The 25,403-nt window shown below is 41.6% G+C and overlaps 1 protein-coding gene across 1 annotated transcript in view; it reads right to left on the bottom strand.

Moving 5' to 3' along the window:
• The window catches only part of LOC117728104 (IgGFc-binding protein-like), a 30,825-nt gene extending 5,789 nt beyond the window's left edge, over nucleotides 1-25,036 (bottom strand). The window contains exons 1-29 of the mRNA XM_034528828.1: nucleotides 24,964-25,036; nucleotides 23,591-23,647; nucleotides 23,368-23,501; nucleotides 22,597-23,255; nucleotides 21,090-21,526; nucleotides 20,653-20,816; nucleotides 19,577-19,753; nucleotides 18,793-19,021; nucleotides 17,511-17,756; nucleotides 17,266-17,367; nucleotides 16,599-16,740; nucleotides 15,918-16,038; nucleotides 15,444-15,776; nucleotides 14,757-14,928; nucleotides 14,360-14,457; nucleotides 13,839-13,969; nucleotides 12,459-12,628; nucleotides 11,181-11,395; nucleotides 10,876-11,070; nucleotides 8,756-8,941; nucleotides 7,922-8,343; nucleotides 6,956-7,074; nucleotides 6,478-6,674; nucleotides 5,903-6,041; nucleotides 4,609-4,791; nucleotides 3,639-3,784; nucleotides 1,512-1,858; nucleotides 641-864; nucleotides 80-221 (exon numbers count right to left, since the gene is read on the bottom strand). Of these exons, the coding sequence (XP_034384719.1) occupies nucleotides 80-221; nucleotides 641-864; nucleotides 1,512-1,858; nucleotides 3,639-3,784; nucleotides 4,609-4,791; nucleotides 5,903-6,041; nucleotides 6,478-6,674; nucleotides 6,956-7,074; nucleotides 7,922-8,343; nucleotides 8,756-8,941; nucleotides 10,876-11,070; nucleotides 11,181-11,395; nucleotides 12,459-12,628; nucleotides 13,839-13,969; nucleotides 14,360-14,457; nucleotides 14,757-14,928; nucleotides 15,444-15,776; nucleotides 15,918-16,038; nucleotides 16,599-16,740; nucleotides 17,266-17,367; nucleotides 17,511-17,756; nucleotides 18,793-19,021; nucleotides 19,577-19,753; nucleotides 20,653-20,816; nucleotides 21,090-21,526; nucleotides 22,597-23,255; nucleotides 23,368-23,501; nucleotides 23,591-23,647; nucleotides 24,964-25,006 (5,930 nt within the window). The 5' untranslated portion in view covers nucleotides 25,007-25,036. The remainder of the gene's footprint in view (nucleotides 1-79; nucleotides 222-640; nucleotides 865-1,511; nucleotides 1,859-3,638; nucleotides 3,785-4,608; nucleotides 4,792-5,902; nucleotides 6,042-6,477; nucleotides 6,675-6,955; nucleotides 7,075-7,921; nucleotides 8,344-8,755; nucleotides 8,942-10,875; nucleotides 11,071-11,180; nucleotides 11,396-12,458; nucleotides 12,629-13,838; nucleotides 13,970-14,359; nucleotides 14,458-14,756; nucleotides 14,929-15,443; nucleotides 15,777-15,917; nucleotides 16,039-16,598; nucleotides 16,741-17,265; nucleotides 17,368-17,510; nucleotides 17,757-18,792; nucleotides 19,022-19,576; nucleotides 19,754-20,652; nucleotides 20,817-21,089; nucleotides 21,527-22,596; nucleotides 23,256-23,367; nucleotides 23,502-23,590; nucleotides 23,648-24,963) is intronic.
• Between the last annotated feature and the right edge of the window lie 367 nt (nucleotides 25,037-25,403).

The following is a 25,403-nucleotide window of genomic DNA, read 5'->3' as shown; positions in this document are numbered from 1 at the left end:
AAAAAAGGAGCAACGGTGGAAACAAAAGGACGTCAGTCTGAGTTAATTATCGAAGACATTAGTCACAACTTGTACTCACTCCTTTCCATTGTGCACATATCCCGGGTCACAGAAACAGCCTTCCACACAGAGCTCAGTGCAAATCTTCGGCTGAGGACCACAGGTGGCGGGACACGCTGTGCCGCACATCTTGTATTGGCTGTGGGCTGGACACGCGGCAGCTGAAAGCACAACAACAACAACAACAACAACAGCGTTTAGGAGACGGGCGGACTGGGAGAGACGAGGGGTGGTGCCCACACGGTGACCTCTGGAGCCCAAAGCACATTTAAAACAACCATTTGAAAATGATTCTATCCCAGTTTTTTGCAGATTTATTTATGCCACGCATTAATCCAGAATTATATGAATTTCTAAATAACTTAAACCAATGGAAAACTTGGAAAGATTGCTCATGAAATAATACAAAATGAATTAAAGAAATCCGCATTTTGGATCCACTTGGGTATCAGTCATATTGGTATTCAGACCAGAGCAGCTATACAATTAGACTAATATATTGATATCTTTTTTGCATTGAGTGCCTTTACATCTGTCTGTAGTATTTCAGTCTACATAAATGCACTTTTATAGAACTCACAGCAGTTGCCCAGGTGTCTCCATGGCAACACAGATGCTCCAGCTTCCTGGCACTTTGCCAGGTAGCTGCTCAGGGCCTCGCACAGTACTTCCTGCCGTCCTTCATTGATGCAGGCGTCATACAAACAGCCCGACAGAACCTCTGCTAAGGGCACGCTACCATGGCAACCAGAGAAAGGCCCCTTCTTGTCGCTCAGGATCCCACAGTACTCTGGACCAGTGTACCTGAGGAGGAGGGGTTTATAGTCAGCTCACTACATGATAATTAGTACATTTACTCAAGTTCTGTACTTAAGTACACTTTTAAGGTACATGTACTTGAGTAAATGTACTACGTTCCATTTGAAAGCTAAACTTCCACTTCACTACATCCATTATCATTATTCATGGCCCACTGTCAGGATATAGTGACATTTTTTTACAAACTTTTTTTTATAAAGTTACAAACCAGCTTTAATGTATCACTTATTATAATACAAGAATATCATATATATATATATATATAATTCTGAAAAGGACCATTCTGTACAATGACTAACTTTTGTTACTAAAAGTATATTTTAATGCTAATACTTGCAGGAAGGGACAGGCACTAAAACTGAGAGTTTTACTGGTATATTCAGTCAGAGAGAATGAGAAAAAAAGGTGTTTCTTGAACATTAAAGCGTGTAAACATGCTCTACTACGGTAGTTTTCAAACGGGGGTCCGTGGGATAAAAAAAATAATCCTTTCAAAATTGTTATTTAAGAAATATTCAATAAAATATAAGTGTAAGTTCATGAACTGAATTTGATATATTCTATTTTAAATCAGACACTGACAAAATTACACATATTAAGTCCCAATAAAACTGAATGTTGCGTAACATTACTTGATGCGGTCCTCCGCCGTGCACTGAGGACACGCCTCCTCACAGTAGTGGTAACAGAATGGGTCGTCGTCTTCGATGCTCCATGTGCCGGCCCACTGCGTCACATTAACAGCTGGGTGGCCGCTGGCTGTTGTCAGATCGTCCCCCTTGTCGCCGTTGTAGTTTCCGCAGAGCCCGGCGACGTTACCATAGTAACTGCTGCTGATGGATATCATGAGAAGGGTGGACCAATCAAAAGTAACCTCGATGCCGATATCACTCTGGAGTATGCCTCTGATTCCAGATTCTGTTATGGAGATGCTGCCTTCATCAAGAATGACAGGAAGCGTCCTCTTTATACCATCCACCTAGAGAGAGAGAGGGGGGGGGGGGTTAATGAAATCAAATGTTTATTGTTTGATGATGGTTTAGCGCTGCTGCCACTTGCTAATAATATAAGTCAAAAAAAATAAAGTATTTCATTAATAGAAATATCATCAACAGCAATTTTTGGAATTGGTTGTGAAAGAACTAAAAGAAAGGGGCATTTTACACCTCAAAAAGCGGGCTTAAAATAAATTTACGGCATGTTATTAAACCAATCGCACTATATGGTAGTGAAATATGGTATCCTATTAGACAACGTACATTCTTTAATTAGGGAAAATATGCTTCGAGCTGAAGCAGTCTGTTGGAGAACGTGCTCCGCTGTCACAACTGCAATTAGATTTTATAATAAATCACCTCTGGACAGATCCTCCTTCAATTGAACAACATCAATAACCCTTGCACCGCTTTCACTTTATATACACTTAAATACACATCTGCATCTATCTATCTATCTAGCTATCCATATATCTATCTATCTAACTTCATATATCTATTTATCTATCTCTATCTATCTAACTATTCATATATCTATCTATCTATCTAACTATTCATATATCTATCTATCGATCGATCTATCTATCTATCCATATATCTATATATCTATCTATCTATCCATATATCTATCTATCTATCTATCTATCTATTTATCTATCTATCCATATGTCTATCTATCTATCCATATATCTATCTATCTATCTATCTATCCATATATCCACCTATCTATCCATATATCCATCTATCTATCTATCCATATATCTATCTATCTATCCATATATATATATATATATATATATATATATATATATCCATATATCTATCTATCCATATATCCATCTATCTATCTATCTATCTATCTATCCATATATCTATCTATCTATCTATCTATCCATATGTCTATCTATCTATCTATCTATCTATCTATCTATCTATCTATCTACCTACCTATCTATTTATCTATCCATATGTCTATCTATCTATCTATCTATCTATCTATCCATATATATATCTATCTATCAATCTATCTATCTATCTATCTATCTATCAATCTATCTATCTATCTATCCATATGTATATCTATCTATCTATCTATCTATCCATATATCTATATATCTATCTATCAATCCATCTATCTATCTATCTATCTATCTATCTATCTATCTATCCATATATCTATCTATCTATCATCTATCTATCCATATATCTATCTATCTATCTATCTATCCATATATCTATCTATCTATCTATCCATATATCTATCTATCTATCTATCCATATATCTATCTATCTATCTATCCATATATCTATCTATCTATCTATCTATCTATCTATCTATCTATATATCCATATATCTATCTATCTATCTATCTATCCATATATCTATCTATCTATCCATATATCTATCTATCTATCTATCTATATATCTATCTATCCATATATCTATCTATCTATCTATCTATCCATATATCTATCTATCTATCTATCCATATATCTATCTATCTATCTATCTATCTATCTATCTATCCATATATCTATCTATCTATCTATCTATCCATATATCTATCTATCCATATATCTATCTATTTATCCATATATCTATCTATCTATCTATCCATCTATCCATCTATCCATCTATCTATCTATCTTAAAAAACACTTCTCGTAATTGTGTGATTGAAAAAGATTGAACCAGATAACCAGCGTAACTAAGACTTGTGCATGAAAGGTTGTCGGTGTTCCTGTGTATTGAAGTCAGCCCCACCAATATGACGCCTCTGTCTTTGTTTGGGAGGGTGATGAGGTGGCCCAGCATCTCCACCGTGGCTGAACGCACAAAGGAGCCTTCAGATTTCCCACGGAGCTCATTCTTGGTGATCACAGTTACCTCTGGCAGGGTGGGGTCAAGACCTTAGGAAGACCGAAAAATTAACGCTAGCAAGACAGAGTGTCAACTTTATAACAACTGGTTTATGTCACATGCGGTCTTGTAGTTTAGAGTTGTCGGCTGGTTGATTGGACATTTTCATCACATAGCACTACATCAGCATCCCTTCCATCTAGAGGTAAAGAAACTGCTACCTTAACAGATGAACAGGTGCTTGTGCAATTCCTGTTTCCAGCGAATGCATCATATAAATCTCTTCCATAACAAATAACGATCACTGCAGCAATGCTAAATGTTCATTTTGTCGTTCATGTAATTTGAATGCTGTGAAATTACGCATTGCTGGTGCACTGGGCTGCAGGTAGGGGTGTGGCTTTATGCTTGTATTGGCGATAACCGAGACATTTAAAGCTATAAGAGGTACTTTCCTTTTGTGTTGATTTTGGCAGTCCCTGTGGAGAAAAGGGGAAGTGGCTCAGAGCACCAGGGTCCCTTTAGAAAACCTCTCATTTCTCGGTGGATCCATGAGGGGATGTCAATGTCCAAGGTAAAGAGAATGTTTGTGATTTGTAGCAAAACATTTGAAAAAACCTGGTCTGTGGTTGTTTGTAATGAGGCCTTTTGATTTCCTTTAAATGAATAAGTTGCAAATGATATATATATATATATATATATATATATATATATATATATATATACTGTAATGATACTGTATATACTGAGGACCTGCAATATGATGTATTGAGATGTGTCTGGCAGCACCATCCTTCGCAAGATGCGCTGCACTACTTTGGACATAGAGTTGAATTTTATTGTTTCATATCTCCATGTTGAGGTAATAGCGAACCTGTGGTGTTGAGGAGGACGTAGGTGCAGGTTCCCTGAAAGGAGTAGCTCAAGTGGTCGAACGTATTGTAGTGCGGGTCGCCGAAGGTCCAGCATAAGGCCTTGGAGTTAGGAACACACACTCCATGGCCTTCTGACACCTCACAGTGCTCCTTCACCCTGCACTTAACCTCAGCACACGGGTCTGGAACAAACACAGTATCAGCATTGGTACATTATTATTTAGAGTTATTTAGAAAATGTATAATTCAAGTTGAGAGATATATTAGTTATACATTTGAACATACAAAACCAAACAAGTCTAAAAAAAAGAAAAGGTACTTTTTCTCTCTCTCTCTCTCTCTTTCTCTTTCTCTCTCTCTCAAATCAAAAGGTTTGCAGTTATCCCAATTTAAATGACTCATCAAATCTCACCCCTCTGTTTTGGTGCGAGTGTGGAGAGTGTTGGAGATCTCAGCCGTAAAGATGCCGGCCTTCTCTCCAGTGTAAATGTCATTACTCGGCTTGTGGTGTTCAAATAGTATTACAAGCCGAGTAATGTAACTACTGAGGTCAGACATCTCTACTGCCGATAGCTCAAACACCCGGCAACTCGCACTAAAACCATCTACATCGATAAATAGAGGACAAAAATATATTTTAGGCTGAGCTGTCACTTTAACAACAGGCCAAAAACACTGGTTGAGAGTTTGAACTGTGTTGCACCCGTCTCCACAGCCAGTGACGCCACACGGCACTGAGCACCCTAGAAGGCCTTTTGTTTGCCTGACATTGTTAGTCTTGCACTTGACTGGTGATTTCAGTATTATTAATAATTCCCCAAACCAACGTAAGAGTGTGTGGCTCTTCGGTTGAGTGCTAAAACCTTTACCTCATTTGTTTCGTGTTTAAATCGGACATATTTTCCGTAACCGTTAAATTAAATCCTTTTTAACTCCACGAGCCACCTTCAAAATAAAAGCATCTCCTCTCAAAACTGGAAACAAGACACATTTTGCTCAAGGCTGTCAAAAACATGCAACAAAAAAAAAAACATAATTGATTTACAAACAGTTTCCAAAGCCAAAACACAAATTGGGTTACTTACAGAATCACTCGAATGCAAAAATGCACACGTTTGACAAGCCATATAACATTAAAGCTAAGGTTGATAATCTTGAGAAACCAGCGAGAGGATGCCAGATTATTTTAATCTTCCAACCAAAAATCCCAGCTCAGTGTCGCCAACTCTTTTCTAACGAAAGTAGCAGCAGCACTCCATCCAAAAGATTACAGTCACTCAGCAAGTATTTGACCTGTGGGGTAGCAGCCAACGGCTCCATCCCTGTTGCGACATTCCTCATCCGTGTTGCAGCTTGTGGAGCTGCAGCTGAAGTTTCCAGACTGGCAGACACAGCGCTCCGAACAGTCGCCCAGTAATATAGATTTCCCCATCTGAAAGAAGTCACTTACGCATTAGATAGAATGAATGGCGACCAGTATGCTTAACATAGAAGGTCTTGTCAGGATAAACCTTCATATCAATTACGTGTCATATAACCCGGGATCGTTGAATCTTGTTTTTCTAGTGCTATTTGCTTTCAGAACGCAGAACCTACCCAGTTTCCCACCTCACCACATGCCACTGGCACCCCATAATGGTTAGCTTTAAGAATTTCAGGGATAGCCTTTCAATAATTCATGATATTATATAGAAAATTACTTTTTAAATATTTAATTAAATCGCCCAAATATTAGACCCGCACCCAGGTATGTTGTGCCACTGAATTCCAGAGCACCTTTGGCCAGGACCAACAACAGACTGGTAAGTTACCATATTGTGCTTAATACGCATTACAATGAAGAAGCTGACGTGGACGATAGTGATTACCCCGTAATATTGTCCATGCACCACGCAGCCACATTTCTCTATGGGAACACAGCGGACTCCATCAGACAGGAGGCCGTCGTCACACTGGCAGCCCTCCTGACACACGGGGCAGGGCTCCGACTTCTGCAGAGAGGAGCAGGTGGAGCAGGAGGAGGAGGAGCACAGCTCATAGTGACTTCCTGCTGGACATCTCACAGCTGCAAGACAAAAAGAGCAAGGCCCGGAGGCTCAGTATTGAGGAGGTTTGTTTGGATTTCTGTTGCCTGAAATTCATGAATTGTTCCAGTTTTTAATAATCCACAGGTTGAAGGTTTTTATTTGGCACATTTAAATTATGTTGTGCGTATTAGATTAGCAAAAGATGAACAAAAGATCTCCTGTCCATCATAATATACAACATGGGAGAATAAACACATCCAAACAATACGATAAGCCGCATTTAGCAACAGCGAGCATCAGCCAATCGGATGAGACTTACGACAGAAGCTGTCGCTCCTCCATTTGCTTATCTTGGTGCCAGCAAGTTGACAGGCGGTGACATAATTCTGGATGTGACGACACATGATGTCGGCGCCCCTTTTGCCTGTGGACATCTCCCTGTAAATCAAACCTTCATCTAATTACAGGAAACACCAGAAACGGTCATATTACAGAAACCCCTGGTTGGTGAAGGCATTCTGGTTCTGGATCTTATTTTTGCAGTTTTGTCTCCCATTTCTATTATAATAATAACCCTAACCGCAACAGTTCTCGCAGGGGTTAAGAAACAAACGCCGTCATAGGATCAGACAGCAAATAGCTTATCCAGATTAACTAAACCACTGATTACAGGTAAAACATGTACATCAGTGCTCCTGAAATCTTGTTAAAAATCCCACATCCTTATAGGAAAACAGCGTGGTACATTAGGTTAAGTTTTTAAGTGGAAGCTATGGAATTCAGTATTCAATAATTCTCGGTGGCCTGGCCAGCTGATTGGCCCAGAGTGTCCGGCCGGTGTTAAGACTGCAATATGAAATGTGCAAATATAAGCAAAAACAATACATGGATGCTACAGTCAGATTACTGTTGCTGCATTGAAAAGAGGCTTAGAGACCGGGACTATAAGACAAGGACATCCTACTTCACAATCAAGCTGGAAAAACAGTTGAGGCCTTCACACATCAGTGGCGTGGCAAATACACGAAAATGCTAAATACAAATGCAAATACTTTGCATTAACAGTGATTGGTTGATGCCTTTATTTGTGGTGGGAAAGCTCTGGAAAATCCCCCTCGCCTTGGAAAAAAAGGTCCGCTTTTTTTACACCTAATATTCATGGTCTGTCGGAATATATTTAAGAAAAAAAACCAAAATATGTTGAAGTCTGAATTAATCTCATAAAAAAACAAAAAACGCTTCCGTTGTGTAATGCAACACTTCGACATTAGAGATAATTCCTTGCCTGACACAAGCGTCGTAGTCGGCAGTTGGGGACACTGTTGAGTGGCAACCTGCGAATGGGCCCCCCTGGGCTCTGATGATGTCACAGGCCGTTTTAGCCTTATGGCCCATCTGTTCATCCGGCACGGGGCAAGCGCCGGCACCGGCGCCGCAGCTCGTGTCACACACAGTGTCGTCCTCCGTCACGACCCAAGCTGCCGCTGCGGATGCCTGGTTGTCAGACGGCTCTCCGGTGTAGTTGCCGCAGAGACCGCGTGGCGAGTGGCGATAGGTTGAAGGGATTTGTAGGAACACTCCCGCAACACTGTCGTAGATCAGCTTCAGACCAAAGTCGGTTTCAATGATGATGTGGAGGCCATTTTGATGTGCTCGCACTTGTCCGTCAGCCAGTGACACAGGAAGGGAGACTCTGATGTCATCGACCTGAGACATAGAGGGGTACAACGTATTTCATCACATGAGCTCTGTCTCACCTGAGAAGACGCTGCACATTATGAAGGTGTGTCTGCTCCTGAAGTCTGCTGCCTGGAGCCTCACAGAAATCAAACGTAACCTATTGAGATGTTCAGCGAACGCAGTGTGGTTGACGGTTTCATAACTAGTTCCTTGAAGTAATTTGTATATAAATATTTGATAAAGCCAGCAGAGAAGTGTAACACAGTTCACCCATTAAGAGTTCAAAGGGCTGGTGATTTGAAATCCTTAGAAAAGATCTACATTTAAACCAAATGGACAATAATATCAAGACGTAGCTGTTTTTCCACAAGACCAGAAAACAATGTTCACAAAGTTACCAGATGTGTTTGACATGGCCAACACAACATGTCAGTCGTACCTTGATTTCCCAAACAACCCCGATCTCCATGGTGATTTCCACGTCGTAAACCTTGAGCTCCACACTGCGAGAGACTGTGCCACCCTTACTGGTTTGCTGCTGCACGTGCACAGAGAAGGCTTCCCTCCCTCCTTCCTCCTCCACTTCTGCCAACACGAACAAACAGTTTCCCCACAGAGGAAATGCCTAGAGGATGAAACGGAAGATGTTCAATGTTATGTGAGAACTTGCAGAGTAATTGTTGAAGCTACGAGAGTGGTAAGAGTGAATCGGAGCGGTGACGTTTTGGGGCTGAAACCTCTCTGTGAATCTCTGTGAAGCCGAGGGCAGCTGCACATTCAGTGGATCTGTAGGCTCATCATCACGACAAGCGACACCTGTGTAGCGTTGTTGCTGGTAGCAGATTTAATAAATGATAATTAATTAATATCAAGATATGTAACGATCGTTATTAGTTCATCCATCCATCCATTTCCATCCCAACCAGTCGGGTCGCGGTGGCAGCAGAGACCCAGCAGGCCGACCCAGGCTTCTCTCACCAGCAACATTTTCCAGCTCATTCTGGGGGATCCCGAGGCGTTCCCAGGCCAGCTGGGAGATATACCTCCAACGTGCCTCCTGCCGATGCCCCCCCTCCTCTCTTCCTCCTTCTGTTTCATGGATTGTGGAGGTCTGGATCTTGGTCCATGCCTACTACTAATTATTCATACATTTCTGTCATATTCATTGAATGTGTTGTAACTCTGTAACTTTGTTCATCTGTCCACATGACATCGATTGCTTCTGTCCATCCGGGGAGAGGGATCCTCCTCTGTTTCTTCACTTTTTTCCCTGTGAAAGGTTTTTTTTCTATTATTTGGGAGTTTTTCCTGATCCGATGTGAGGTCAAAGGTCAGGGATGTCATATGTGCACAGATTGTAAAGCCCTCTGAGGGGAGTTTGTAATTTGTGATTTTGGGCTATACAAAATAAACTGAATTGAATTGAATTGAACGTGTTCTGGGTCTTCCCCCTAACCCTAACCCTTCTCAGCTGCCTCTTCACCAAGGCGGTCCGGTGCAGCGCCTGTTTTACTGCTGCAGGTCCATCTCCCGCTCCATCTTACCCTCACTCGTGACCAAGACCCCGAGATACTTGAACTCCTTCGCTTTCGGTAGGCACTCCGTCCCCACCTGGAGGGAGCAATCCACCGGTTTCCTGCAGAGCACCATGGCCTCAGATTTGGAGGTGCTAACTCTCATAATAATCATCCTAATAGTTAAATTATGATTTATAAAGCCATAAATTAGTATAAAAGAATGATGGTACTCAGCTTACGGCACAAGACACCATTAGTTTAACAGAATTTAACATAAGATTCAATTTAGGACGGCACCCAATTTTGGAAAAATAGGGAAAACTTTTACTTAATTAAATCTTAATCTCATAAAAGATGCATATATGAAAATCCTACCCAATGATTAATATAAAAGAATAGGCCTATTTATTTGTAATGAGTCATAATATGAGTTATAACAAATTTAAATTGACCAAAATAGAAACTAATTTACTGAGAGATGTGGATTATATCACAAGCAGTCATAGAATAGGGAAAGGTCAATTGTATTGGTTAAATTTGTGTTATTGACATTTCAGTTTGATCAGTTTTCTGTGGATGTTCTTCAGCAGCCTTGCAAGTCCTGGCTCACAATGGTGGGGGATATGTATGAATTGCAGTGCATTACTATTTTACGTACAAACAGGGAATGTGAGCACCCTAAATATTGATATATGGCTGCAATAAGCTTATATGAGCAGATATATTCAGATGTGTTATTAATAACATTTTCTATATGTGTTTTTAAAATGATGTGGTACACATTTCTTGTAAAAAAAAACAAAGGAAGTGTCAAAGACAAAACCATAGCTCATTACTGTTAGATTTGGACATATTTATAAACATGACTGACCAACTGTGAGAATGGAGGACCGACATTAAACGTATACTTACGTTGTTTGTCATTAAATAGATAGTAATGATAAAAGTACAACATGTTTTATCTATAAAATCATCTATTTCATCAATAAAATATTTTTTTTAGAGATTAAATAAATTAGACACATTGTGTAAGTTTGTTCACCTGTCCGTCAAAAGACCTGATGATCCTGACCCCGCTCACGGAGCAGGAACCAATGCTGCTGGGAGAACAGGAGGCCACGCCCCCTTTCACAACACACATCTCATTGGTCGAACAGCGGAATTTCCCATCACACTGTATGTGTCCACCTTCTGAACACACACAACGGATGTCACATGACCCTTCTGGGTAGAACACCTGAGAATAGAGGAGACATATCATCAGCAGTAGTAGTAGCGGTGGCACAAGAAGTAACAACGTCAGTAACAGAAGCTGTCGAGGCGGCATGTGACACCTGCAGGTCGTACCTGTCCGGTTTGATAATACTGTCCTCCCTCCTGACACCCACACTCTGCTAGAGGTACACACTTGTCGTTACTCAGCAGGAAGCCGTCGTCGCACACGCAGCCTTCTGTGCAGTGCGCGTTCTCGTCACAGCCTGCTGGGGATGTCGGGCCGCTGCAGGTCAGCGGGCAGGGGGGCCCACACAGCTCGTAGTGACTGTTGGCGCCGCACAATGGAGCTGGCAGAGAGATGCTCAGTCAGGATGACAGTGATGTGATCATCATGCACCTCACAGACATTACCGACACGCTTGGGACCATTGGGGACGTCTGGCTTCACCACTCACTCAACCAAGAACATCTCCTTCTGTTTCATGGATTGGAGGTCCATTCATACATTGTCATATTCATTGAATGTGTGTAACTCTGTAATGCTGTTCATTCAGTACACATGACATCTATTGCTTCTGTCCATCCGGGGAGAGGGATCCTTCTCTGTTGCTCTCCTGAAGGTTTCTTCCCTTTTTTCCCTGTCCTGATCTGATGTGAGGTCAAAGGTCAAGGATGTCGTATGTGTACAGATTGTAAAGCCCTCTGAGGATAATTTGTAATTTGTGATATTGGGCGATGCGAAATCAACTGAATTGAATTGAATGTCAGGGACATTTCGGGAAGTGTGCTTGTTTGACACCTCAACGCAGAATCTGTTGAGAAGATCAATATCTAATTTATCTCTATAGGGCCTTCATCCAGTTCAGACTGGAAGCACGAGAGCAGGTGATATTTAGAGAGAACCAGATTAACGTCGTAAATTTACGACCAAAAAACATGCAGAATCTTAAAGATTAAAGTGGCAAATTTGCGCGAAAAAAAACGTGAATATCTTCTGAGATGAGAGAGTCGAAAAAACTTTGCGCCTAAATAAGGGTTATTATGGTTAGGATAAACTAGTGGATGGATGCCAAGGTCCCGTAAGATACGTTGATATGAATTGTACTTGATCCTCATGTTCAACCTGTTTGTATTAAAAAAATGGATAATCACATAAAAAAAGATAAAATAAAGATTTCCGTCCTCTAATGTCCTGTACATTGTCTTTTTGAATTTTCTTGGAAATGTATTACTTTATAATCTCAGAGATTTATATTTATAAAAGTACTGTCGTCATTGTAAGGTTGCCAGGTTAGCAGATAGTCTGAATTCCGATAAAGTTTCTCTTGGGTGGATGGCTGGGTGGATGGGCAGTGTAATTCTCAAGTGTGTGTGTGTGTGTGTGTGTGTGTGTGTGTATATGTGTCTTACGACAAAATTCTTTGGTTCTCCAAATCCCCACTTTCGCTCCCGCCACTTGACAAGAGGTGCTGAAAGCTGATAGGCTGTTGCATAGGGCGGAGACGTGGCCTCGATACATGCACAAATCGAAGACACAGTCTGTGAGGAAGGAGGTGTGGTCCAGTATGCTGTGACACTGTCTGTACGGGCAGAGATGGAGAAGGCCACAGTCTGTATAGACACCATTTAATAAACAACCCTGGGTTTGTCTTCTACTGGACATGGATCACATCTGACCTCACTAGTTTGTCCTTAAAGCCCAACCCAACAGCATGCGGTACCAACCCAACAGCATGCGGTACCAACCCAACAGTTGGTACCAACCCAACAGCATGCGGTACCAACCCAACAGCATGGGGTACCAACCCAACAGCATGCGGTACCAACCCAATAGCATGCGGTACCTACCCAACAGCATGGGGTACCAACCCAACAGCATGCGGTACCTACCCAACAGCATGGGGTACCAACCCAACAGCATGGGGTACCAACCCAACAGCATGCAGTACCAACCCAACAGCATGGGGTACCAACCCAACAGCATGCGGTACCAACCCAACAGCATGCGGTACCAACCCAACAGCATGGGGTACCAACCCAACAGCATGCGGTACCAACCCAACAGCATGCGGTACCTACCCAACAGCATGGGGTACCAACCCAACAGCTGGTACCAACCCAACAGCATGCAGTACCAACCCAACAGCTGGTACCAACCCAACAGCATGCGGTACCAACCCAACAGCTGGTACCAAACCAACAGCATGGGGTACCAACCCAACAGCTAGTACCAACCCAACAGCTGGTACCAACCCAACAGCATGCAGTACCTACCCAACAGCTGGTACCAACCCAACAGCATGCGGTACCTACCCAACAGCATGCAGTACCTACCCAACAGCTGGTACCAACCCAACAGCATGCAGTACCTACCCAACAGCTGGTACCAACCCAACAGCATGCGGTACCTACCCAACAGCATGCGGTACCAACCCAACAGCATGCGGAACCAACCCAACAGCTGGTACCAACCCAACAGCATGCGGTACCAACCCAACAGCATGCAGTACCTACCCAACAGCATGCGGTACCAACCCAACAGCTGGTACCAACCCAACAGCATGCGGTACCAACCCAACAGCTGGTACCAACCCAACAGCATGCGGTACCAACCCAACAGCTGGTACCAACCCAACAGCATGCGGTACCTACCCAACAGCATGCAGTACCAACCCAACAGCTGGTACCAACCCAACAGCATGCGGTACCAACCCAACAGCTGGTACCAACCCAACAGCATGCGGTACCAACCCAACAGCTGGTACCAACCCAACAGCATGCGGTACCTACCCGAACGGGCCCAGCTTGTCAGCGATGAGGCCACAGTAGCGCTGCTGATGGTAACGTGTTATCAGCGCAGGCTCACACTCCGGACATTTACCACCAGGACAGTCACTAGTGCAGCCAGGCTCTCCTCCTGCCTGCATGGGTTCAAAGACATGTACACGTGTTATTAAGCTTTAAAAAATAATAAACTAATAAGAACTAAAGATACTGTTTGATATTTAAAGGATAGGCTCCCATTTTCCAAGTATGTCTTGAAACAATGCCTATACAGGCCGGATGTGTTTTTAGGATGAATATTCTGAGATGTCTTTCTTCTTTAATTAATTGTTAAAGGCTATTAGTAAGAGGCGGTTAGATTAATTCAGATTGACTTTGTTGTCCTTCCCAGCTACACTATTGGATCTGCTGTATTGAGCTGGAGGAGGAGCCGCTGATGTGCGGCACCAACTATGCCCGCAACTGTTGTCACTTGTGTGTTTTCCTCAATTAATTTTTTGAAATATCACAAACATCCCCAATCTCACCTTCCAGCTGTCTCCAAAGGCATTCACGTGTTTCGCCTGGGTGCCATCAGGTTTCACTAAGTCATCGCCAGGGTTTCCATTGTAATTTCCACACAAGCCTGATAAAGAGAAACGAGCCACAACCAGAGCAGTCACAGTTACAGCACTGAGAATAGGTAAGAGTTAATAGCTTATAGGTATATTTTAATTTTTTATAGCGGCCTAAGGTGCATGGATGGAATACGCATGTAAATGCCTTCAGTATTTAGTATGTTGACCGTTGTTGACCTGCTCCTCTTAAAGCAGATTAATCATGCAGCATAGGCTTCCATGGTGACCTACCATGGGAAAAAAGACTGATCTTGCTTCTTGATACAAATAAACGTATTTGAGTTAACCAAACAACCCCCCAACTTACCGCCTGTAGCAGAAGAGTATGAACTGGGCAAAGTCAAGGTGACGTAGCTGTCCCAGTTGAACCTGAGCGTCAAACCAAAATCTGTCTTAACGTAGCCAGAGTAGCCACAGCGGTACAAGGAGAGCTTGCCGTCTTTTGTGGAGTAAGGCAGGTTCACTGGCTGACTGTTCACCTGAGGGCGGAGCACGGACACATTTACAAAACCATGTATCATGTATGTATAATTATATGTATAAAAGATATAAGCTATGTACCGGCTTGTGTTTGTGTGCATAGGTGAATAAGAGCATTTTGTTGTTTTTAAACGTATTTCACTTAAGCAATTTTTTACAGCCCGAAAATTACGAGTTATTGATTGAGAACATGAAAAATGTCATGTCTGAAATTACACACAAACGAGCTGTTTCCTATATTACAGAACGCCAACACTGGAAACTACACATATTCCAAAATGCAATGCGATAATGAAGAAAACGTTTGCAACAGACAATGGCGGTTGAGTGTAAGCATACGATTTCCCTTTGCTATTTTAAATGAGTTCAGACCTCACAAATCATGGTTTGTTTACATAAGGTTGCCACGGGTTACCATGGTCACAGCTGTCCCCATAGTCGTGGTCTAGGCTGTAAATAGGCTGTAAGAAGCTCGTGAGGAGGACTAGGGGTAAATTCTATAGACCAATCTTACCAGCATTCTCCCCACACTGACGCGACTCATGCTGACCGTGATGTTACCAAATACAGTAAGAGAGACAGATTTGGTGTAGGCAACAGCCTTGTTGCGGCCTCTGTTCTCATTTTGGACCAGCACTTGGAATGGCTCCAGGTCCTGGGATTTGACCGTGGTGAGTTCAGAAAGGGTGTAGGTGCAAGTGCCCTGGAAATCAAACCGCTGTCCGTCAAAGCTTTGGTAGTGGGGGTCTCCAGAGCCCCGGCATGTCGCGTAGGATATTGGGTAGCAGCCTCTGACCCCACCCTTCAAGGCACAGTGCTCAGTCTTCCTACAGGTGACTGGATTGCACTTTAGCAGAATGAGATCAGAACAGAATATCAGGTCACAGAGAAAAAAGACATAAACAAAAACAGCACACAGTAACTGTGATGGCACAGAGGTCTTAAGTAACGGACACACACACAGACACACAAACACACACACACCAACCTTGGCTTTCCCTTTAATGCATTTACACTTGGTGGTGCAGGTGTTATCACCCCAGAACGTGATGTCTGATGGGTAATATCTGCCCTGATACTGACATCCACAGCTTTGCAGAGGAACACATCTGAAAGACACACACACGCACAAACCATTTCTAAATGACCATTACATACACATGAAACCTTGCCTGTGTTCTTGTCTTTTACGGTTTAGTGTTGCTTATTAGCACACTAATTAGCACACATATCAGGCAGGTTATTCTTGTGAGTAGACTAACAAGCTATGTTTTATTGTAACAGTCCTTTTACAGTTTTTAAACGCGATGTGAATAGAAAAAACAACAAAAAAACGCATCACAACTACTTGGTTCGGTAACTTCACGGCTTGACATAAAATAAATAAATACGTACATTACATTATTTAGATTCAGTCCTGTGTCGTAAGATATTAATTTGTGATGTGTATAAAACAAACATAATCGGCAATTGACAAAGAAATGAATTGATAAAGAAATGTAGATGTTATGTGAGTGTAATTTTTCGGATATAACAAACTCCTAATGAAGCCTCAGAATCACGATCTTAGAACATCACGTTGGTGGTTATGAGCGGTAACCTGCTGCTGGATGGTTTGTTTGTTTGTGCATGACGTTAGTCGTAGTAGCATCAAAGCTACGTATGTTACCTGTCTCCACTTAGCACCAGTCCTTTATCACACTGGCACCCCTCCACACAGAGAGCTTTACACACCAAGTCTGGGAACATGCAGGAGGCAGGGCAGGCGGAACCACACGCCTCATAATGGCTCCCTTTGGGACAAGAAAGGACTGGGGGGGGGGTAGAGATCTTTGTTCTTATCTGTGAGAACCATACACTGTGCAAACTAATAAGACAACACCTGACAATCATTAAATAATGTCAATATTTTTATATTAGTTTAACAGATTTACTAATTTACAGAATACTTTAATTATTCAACAGATGAACCGTTCTTTTTAATCCGTGTGCCATATTAACATTTAGGTTGACAATTACGTTTATTTATGACACCACATCAAAATGTTAATCTTCATCCATTCTTTCATCCATATAGGCCAATTTTTTTTTAAATGGCTGTGAATATGGTAATTTAAATCTCACTTATTGCTATAGTGTGCAATTGCTATCCTAGGTTTGCCTAGGTGACTGGTCAAGGGACAACAAACACAGCTTATATTAAATCAGCACCACCTTTGCAGTCACCCACTCTTTTTTGCTGTAGCTTTCTACAGCCACACTCCGCCACAACTTCACTGCATGGTTCATGATAAGTCATAGCACCTCAAAGGAATAATATTTCCTTGCCGGCTTACAGCATTTGGTAACCATTCTCCACTGGGGGTTGATTTTCACATCCTCGGACATGCAGGCATCAGCGTAACTCTTCAGGTTATTACAGAGAATCTGTTTAGCACCTGGACGAACACACAGTCACATTATTATCACGTGAACTCTTGAACAACAGAGAACGGCATTGGCTTCAATCAAATTTAATTTTTATACGTCCTATATTTTTGTGTGCATGTTGCCTTGAAAACATCTTCAAATATTTGCTCACCTTTATTGACACAGACATCGTAGACACAGTTCTCCAGGTACGAAAAGGGGTCGACCTTTTTGTGGCAGGCTGAAAATGGCCCATCTGACTTTGTCAGAATGCCACACAGGTTGGGACGGCTGAAGTGGGCCTGCTGCTCCTTCGAACAATGGGCACAGTGACCAGCACAGTTATCGTGACAGAACAGATCGGACGTATCGGTCTTCCACTTCTGAATCATGTTCAGCACAGCAGAGATACTGGAGCCTGCAAGACAACAGAAAGCAACGTGCTGAAAAACTGAGTGAGCAATCACCTTAAACACAAACCTATTTTTTAGGCCTCCGCTCGAAAAATGCATACCTATACTAAAAAGGGTAATATCTCTACAACCACAAGGGCTAGTTTAATAAATAAAGGGAACACTTGTGAGATTTCTCCAGATGTGTAGATATCAGCATATATATGTTACTGGTTAAGAGTAAATGAAGATGGCACACAGCAAAAATGAAAAGGTTTCAGGTTCGCTCAATAAAAGAAGCACTTTGAAGATGATTAACTCTTTGGAATGATGCAGCTGCAGGTTTACATCTCTTGCATATTATAGCACAATATGTGACCAGCCTCTCTGCAAAGTTTGACTTTGATAAAAGTGAAGCAGAAGAAATTAGAGAGGTTTTAAAACAGACAGTTCAGGTGTTTTGGAAATATGTGTGCCATTTTAATGCCATTTTTGTATGTACCAGACTATATATTTCACTTGTATATCACTAATGGTGTTCAATACATCCAAATACAGCAGTAACATACGAGATGCCAAACCAAAATAATGCTCTGGGCCCTGAAATCGCCATGTCCTTGAACTTTAAGTTTTTTCAGTTTATTAAAGCTAATTGTAACATTAAAATTGCCTTATTCAGTGTTCTGTTGTACTTAGCCCCTGTCTTTGCACCGTAGTTGCAAAAAAAACAAGAAGGCAGTGGCCAAAAACCAAGATGGTGTGGCCAGAAACAAAGATGGTGACGTCCAAAAATCAAGAGGACGACAGATTCAGTCAAATAACGTCCCAGTGACTACTTCCCCTTTTTATCTACAGTCTATCCTGACAGCCAGAGTCTCTTGATGCAGTTCCCTCCATCACTACCTCCATGCTACCTGCTCACCAATTCAACACTTTTCGGATGAAAGTGTACTTTCTACCTCTATTGGATATTGGCAATTTCATTTTGCCCACTTTGGACAATTTGTTTCACTCAACCATCTCTCCTCCTACAGTATTATCCCTTTATGTCCCTGTCCTCACCTTTTGGTTCAGGCAGGTCGTCGCTCCTGTCTCCGTTGTAGTTTCCACAGAGGCCTCCGAGGTGTTGATAGTAGGAAGATGGTACTACAATGTACAGCCTCATGTTCCAGTCATACTTCACATTCAGGCCAAAGTCAGTGGTGAGTACAGCGTAGATTCCACTCTGCGTTACAGAGACCTTGCCCCCCAACAAACTGACAGGCAAGTACTGAAGTTCACCTCCATTCACCTAAAGGTCAGAACAATGATTCAAACATACGCACAATGTTGAAAAGAGTAAATAAGGCAGACATAGCTCGGGCCGATATCTTCAAAACTAGGATACTCGCATTAAAACTGTCAAGATTGATAAATATCACTACAAGTAAGAAGAACAATGTGTATTTTTCAGGGGTGAACTGTCTCTTTAAATGTGAAACAATTAAAACATTGTGTAGCAAGTGAAATATACACTAGTCCTGAAGAGGGCTGGACTTTGTGTGTTTAAAATTGCAATTAGAAATAATTATTTAAACAAAAGCATTGTGTTTTAATTCATCTTTTAAATTTCTCGAGCCAGATGTTCACAAGAGCTGATGGAAGTATTTTGCTGGACACACATTCAATAATCTGATTGAGCAAAACTCTTACTAACTACTTAATTAACCTTACATGTGAAAAATCTATAAAAAATCTACATATGAATATGTAGTTCAGTCTGTTACTCTCATGAAGTTGCCTTAATATTTAAACATTGACTATTACATTCACTGCTTGTTACAGTAGATGACAGCAGATCCGTTACCTGTACTTGTCCTCTTTGACTGTCGATGATAATTGTTTGATCGTGAACACTGACAGTTACGGTCCTCACGTATGAAACGCGAGTGTTACCGCGGTGGTTGTTCGTGGTCGTCACGGTGAAAGGCGGAAGGTCAGGCGACGTCTTTGTAACTGTTGTCATAATGTAAGTGCAGGTTCCCTGAAAGAAAAGATAAATGTGCTTGGCCAACTGAATCAAAGGTCTAATTATGAACATTTTCGGCACCTCGTTTCACAAAGACACCGGGACATTTTTGTAAAGACGACTTACAAAAAAAAAGGCAATTTGCAATGTGCAGTAAAAAGCAAATTTGAAGGTTTCTTTGAATGTCACACAGTTTGATGTACAATGTAAGTTTTGAGGCATGTCAGATCAAGCAATGGATTGCTATGCCATGACATTAAAGTCTGGCCCTGGAATTGTGCCAATGCAATGCTAATCCATTCAGATGCTCCAGAAATTCTTAACAAATGCCGTGTGATTACAATGCCGGCTCCTCGTTAGGCTCCACAGTTGCCTCGGTGTGTGTGATGTGCTTTTCTACACTGTGAAATGGAAAGTAGGGTTGAAGCAATTTAACTAATTTAGCTTGTTAGCTAGCTTGCTAATTCCTCCATGCTTTTGTGCTACACCGGTTACAGAAAAGGAACTCTTTGGTGGCCAGCAGCAGGGACCCCTCTACACGTTGATTTTGGCGTAGGCTATTGTATGGTTCATAATTTTATGCCGTACTATAACTGGTTGGTTTCTAGGTGTGATGTGTGCTTTAGCAGCATTCCCATCTACCAGCCTATAAATCAGCTCACTATGCATGTCAACTCCTAAGTGACACTTAAGCAGCCTAATTCAGGTGTGTTTTTGTTTACTAGTTAAGGAGCTTCTACAGCAGAGTTACAAAGAGGATTGCACATTTTATGAGGATACTCCACGTTGAAGTTCAACCCATGAGAGTTGGTCTGTCTGTCCCTGTCGGCCTCAACAGAATGTAACAGGTAAGAATAGAGATATACTCAATAGTGAATAGTTGGTGATGATTGGTCAAGTTGTCCTAAACCTACCTGGAAGTTAAAGCGTCGGCCATCAAATGTCACATAGTGGGGGTCACCGACTGCACGGCAGGTTGCCGTAGAAACGTGGACGCATTCTCCCTTAACACAAAGTTCCTTTACACGACATTTCACCAGTTCACAGGAATCCGTGGGTGGTTCGGTGGGGGGGGCACCTACAGGAAATACAAACACCTCATATAGAAATACATGCAACACCAAAGCCGATACGTGTTATTATCATTATTAAATGTATTTCACTTCCAGCCATAAATATACGGTAGATTAGTGTATTATGTAAAAAAATGTATTCGATTTTTTAGTTTATGTTTTAGTATTCTTTAAATTCAGAATTCTGACTTTATAAACTTAAGTCAAATACATTTTTTTTTATGTTGCCCTAATCTTCTATTGTATGTGCGTGTGTGTCTGTAAAGGAATCTGTGTACCTTCAGAACAAACTCCAGCAATGCCATATGCATGGCGATGTTTCCCACCGTAAGCGTAGACCGCCATACGGGCGTCCCCTTCCACGGTCACATGACTCTGCTTTTCCCCCACTACTATATTGGACCACACCCACTGCTTATTTGACAGGAGGGTGTTCCACTTAGGTGAGAGGCAGTGTCCCTTAGTCACACACACCTTCACACTGCCAGCCCCCTCCGTTTCTGACAGAATAGCAATAGTGCTGACAAGTCCACCCACTGTCTCCACCGCCCAATCGGTGGCAAGCTTGGAGGTAGGGGTCATCGTTATTAGAAAAGGGTCATGTGGCTTGTTGTTGCTGAGAAGCAACACCATAATTTTCTTGTTGCTCTTGACAAGCAGTGGCTGCTTTGACATCATTTTAGTTAAGGTGACATCCCCAGCTGTCTTAAGCATCCTGTTGGTGAAGATATGTTTACTTAAGTCAAAACATTGATAGTGTCATTCATAACACATTGATATCACTCTTCTTATATAGCCAGTACAAGATGGAACATATTAAATAACGGACCCTTTTGCGAAGCCACATCCTGCACTGCTGTCAAGCTGTCAGAGCTTGATATATATAAATTGCAACACTTAATTAAGCTCTGTAATGCTATGTTATGATTGGCCAGTCTGCATTCGAGGGCCAGCACTGAGGGAAGGGTAATTTGTTTGACAAATATTAAAGGTCCACTTACTGGAAAATGTGCTGTGACCTTAACCAGTGGATAGAGTTTGCTCAGTTGTCATGGAGTTGACCCAACTATGACATTTTGATCCTGTTGGTCAAATATGCGCTCACCAAACCACAGAACATTTTAAGATGAAGTGATTAATTGAACCATCTTCATGACAACTGAGAGACTACCTCCACCCATGAAAAGACAATAACAAGAAAAGATGCAGTCATTTTTTAAAGCCAACCAAACCCCCCAAAAAGGATTCTGACGACAAAGAAATGATTGAATGATACACAGACCAAACAAACAAAACACAAGCTGAAAAACGTCACTATTTTGGAAACACAGGGACAGTAATCTTCTCCCAGATTACTTGTCTGCTTGACATATCACATATTTGTTTCCAATCATAGTCAACAGAAGTCTGCACTGGCAGGAGGTTGCCGTGGAAAAGATGTTTGGGTCAACACAGGACTCGTGTGAAACAAAAAGTCAATGTTGACTTATTTGAATTTATATCCATAATTTATTTTAAGCCAAATCACGATATTTTACTAAACCTACTCTAGTATTTATGTTGATGAAACCAAGTTGCTTCCTTCTGAAATTCAAAAGATTAACTACGTGCGTTAAAGTTTAAACCGTGTTTGTAATCAGGATTAAATACATTTTCCCTGAGAATTGATAATGCAGCAATTTTTTAGGAGACTGGATTGGATGGAAAAGTCCACAGAAAGACAGACCATAATATTCTTTGCAGGAGCTTTAACAGTATATTGCAATAATAAACATTCCACTCAACTGTTGACTTGACTGTAGGCCCCTGTGCAGTGTCACATCGGTGTTGTCTTCAACCGCTACAATTACTGCCCAGTTCGTGGCCTTAGAGCTGCCGGTCCTGGGTACCATGTATTCTTGACCCAGCCTTGCCACAGCGGGAAGCTGTTCATACACGTGTTCACACCTACCACCCAGCGACAGACACTGATGGCCTGCCAAGACAGCTACGGGATGCTGAGACTGAATCTGTGTGCCTGTCAAAGTGTTTTGACTTCGTACAAGGTAGGATGCGTAGGGGGCCAGGATAATGGTCACCGCCTTCCCACGCGACCACCTCTCCCTGCCTCTTAGCACCACATCGGCATCAGGTATGATGGTGATCCGGTTCTGTTTATTGCCATTAACAATAGCAAATAGACTGTCCATGCTTTTCCCCTCTGATAAGGGTGTGAACACAAAGTAGTCAGAACCCAGCTCTTTGGTTGGGGAAACCACCGCGCCATCTCCCGTGGCGAAGCGACGGTTGAAGGAGACCACCGAGATGTCAGCACTTGATGAGATTCGGACCGCAGAGTTGGCAGTGACCAATGGCTTCTTCAGCTCGGATTCCCACGGCAGAGAAACCTGGAGGGTTTCACCTGCAGAGAGTTTCAGCTGCTTGTTGAATTTCACTGAAGACACCTGCAGATCAATTTGTCTGGAATGGTTAAACATTCATGAGCCACATTAAAAATGACTGGATCTTGTCTTTCTTTTGGACTGTTGTCCTTCCTTAAAATAACCTGATTCTAACCTGTATGTTAACATTGGCTTCAGAGCCCTGAGCAGTCAGGACCACATAGAGAAGGTGATCTCTGTTAGAACGACCCTGGTAGTTAGGAAGAAATGTTGTGATGAACTCCTTTCCTGTAGAACAACTATGACATACTGGAGAAGAGAAAAGAGATTTTGGATACGTAAAATAAAGCATGACTAAAGAGCGAGACTTAATATTGCTGGCCTCCCTATGGTAATACCTGTCAAGAGTGCAGCACAGACAGCCAAACACACCGTAAGAGGCTTTATTTCCATCGCTGAGAGAGAAAGAGAAACATACACAATGGTGAAAATTCATTTTAAACCAATATAGATAATATTACAGAATGATGACTCACGGTGACAGATTCAGAACGTGACAAGACGAATCAAATTGAGGTTTGCATCTATTTTTCAACATGGTGCTTCTGTGTCAGGCTATCAAAGCTACCATGGAGCCCACACTGTCACTAATTGCACTCCCTGAAGACATTTCATTTGGAGAGAGAAGCGGACAGGAGGATCTACAATATGCATTTGAAAGATATATGCAGGTTGTCAAACTGATTCAGCAGTGAAAACAGGTTAAACACATAAAGATAGAAGCTAAAGCCCACAGATCACAGTCTAAAAGTGAGCCACCACATCACCGAGCAATCGAGACTGAAGACAATAAAATTAAGGAACAACACTGTTCCTGTAAAACTGGGTAGGTCTGTATTTACTGTTACAATTATTAACAAGCAAAGGCAATATGTGTATGCATTCTGTATACCTTAAGTAGCTAGCTACAAGTACTAACGCTAGTTAATGATGATGGCTGGTTAGAACGAAGGGTCAATTAGAGGAATACCACATTTACATTTTGACAAGACTGTACATTTGCATTATGGCAAATCAGAAATGTAGCTCAAATACTACCTAAAGTAGCATCAGTGCACCAATGGTTTACTGCCAACTCACAGTAATAATGTGAACAACAACATGCACTAAGATTACCTGATGGAGTCTAGTTTAAAGTGTCTATGAATCTGTAATAAAGTGTGAGATGTCACTACAAGCAATTATTTAAAACACTGCACCTGCATGTGACTGCAGCCTTAACATTACATTATATTAATGTCAGGTATTGGTAAAGTAAGGCTCTGCAGTTAAAATGTGTCTTGAAGGAATGATTGAAAGTTATATTATTTTATCTTGAATACAACTGTAGCTCTCATTGGCTTACAGGCCACTGCAAATAAATACATGCCAGGTTCAGAATACTGCAAATAGATCATGAAACATCGTCCAAAGAAAACAATTATAAAGAATGCTCACAGTTACATTTTCGGACACGCGTATCTACTGCAAAAATTAAATTAAAAAAATTATCTCTTTCTTTTTTTAGATAAACTCCATGTAGTAGATATAATGATGAACTGCATTTCATCACTCACAATCACATTTCTGGGCACTCTTTTATATTTTATATACTATAAACATTTACTTCATAAACCTAAAGATTCTCACTAAATGATCCTATGTCATTCTTTAATCTCCGCTTAAAATATCCCAACCACCACTATTATCACCAGAGGCGTTCATACTGTACCTGCAGCAGACACTGTTCCCATGGAGGCAGGATGAAGGGACATTTATAGCAGTGGGAGTTTGGGTCAGAGACAATCAAAGCACATTAAAAATGAGTGCATTTGTGTTTGTTGTTTGGGATGGTTACTGGAATCATTTCGGGCTTGGGAGTGGCCGTCATTCGTTTGATCACGGCATATAAATGAACAAACCCCATGTCTTCATAATGCCACGTTGTCACGCTAGTCCCACGGTCACATCGCTCCTCCTCGTTTACTCCCAGTTCTTGTTTTACAAGATACACATCAGTCATACGAAGACGACGTAGAGTTTGATGCATTCAATTTTGGTAAAGCTTATCGTAAAGACAATAAAAGTCAAAATAATTGCTTCATTATTATTCTGCGTTATATATGATATGGTAACAAGCTGCAAAAATGTCCGTACTTGGCCGCTAACACA

The sequence above is a fragment of the Cyclopterus lumpus genome, chromosome 25 (assembly GCF_009769545.1).
Source record: "Cyclopterus lumpus isolate fCycLum1 chromosome 25, fCycLum1.pri, whole genome shotgun sequence".
NCBI lineage: Eukaryota > Metazoa > Chordata > Actinopteri > Perciformes > Cyclopteridae > Cyclopterus > Cyclopterus lumpus.
Note: the sequence above shows the minus strand (reverse complement) of the source record. Positions and strands in the feature narration are given on the sequence as shown.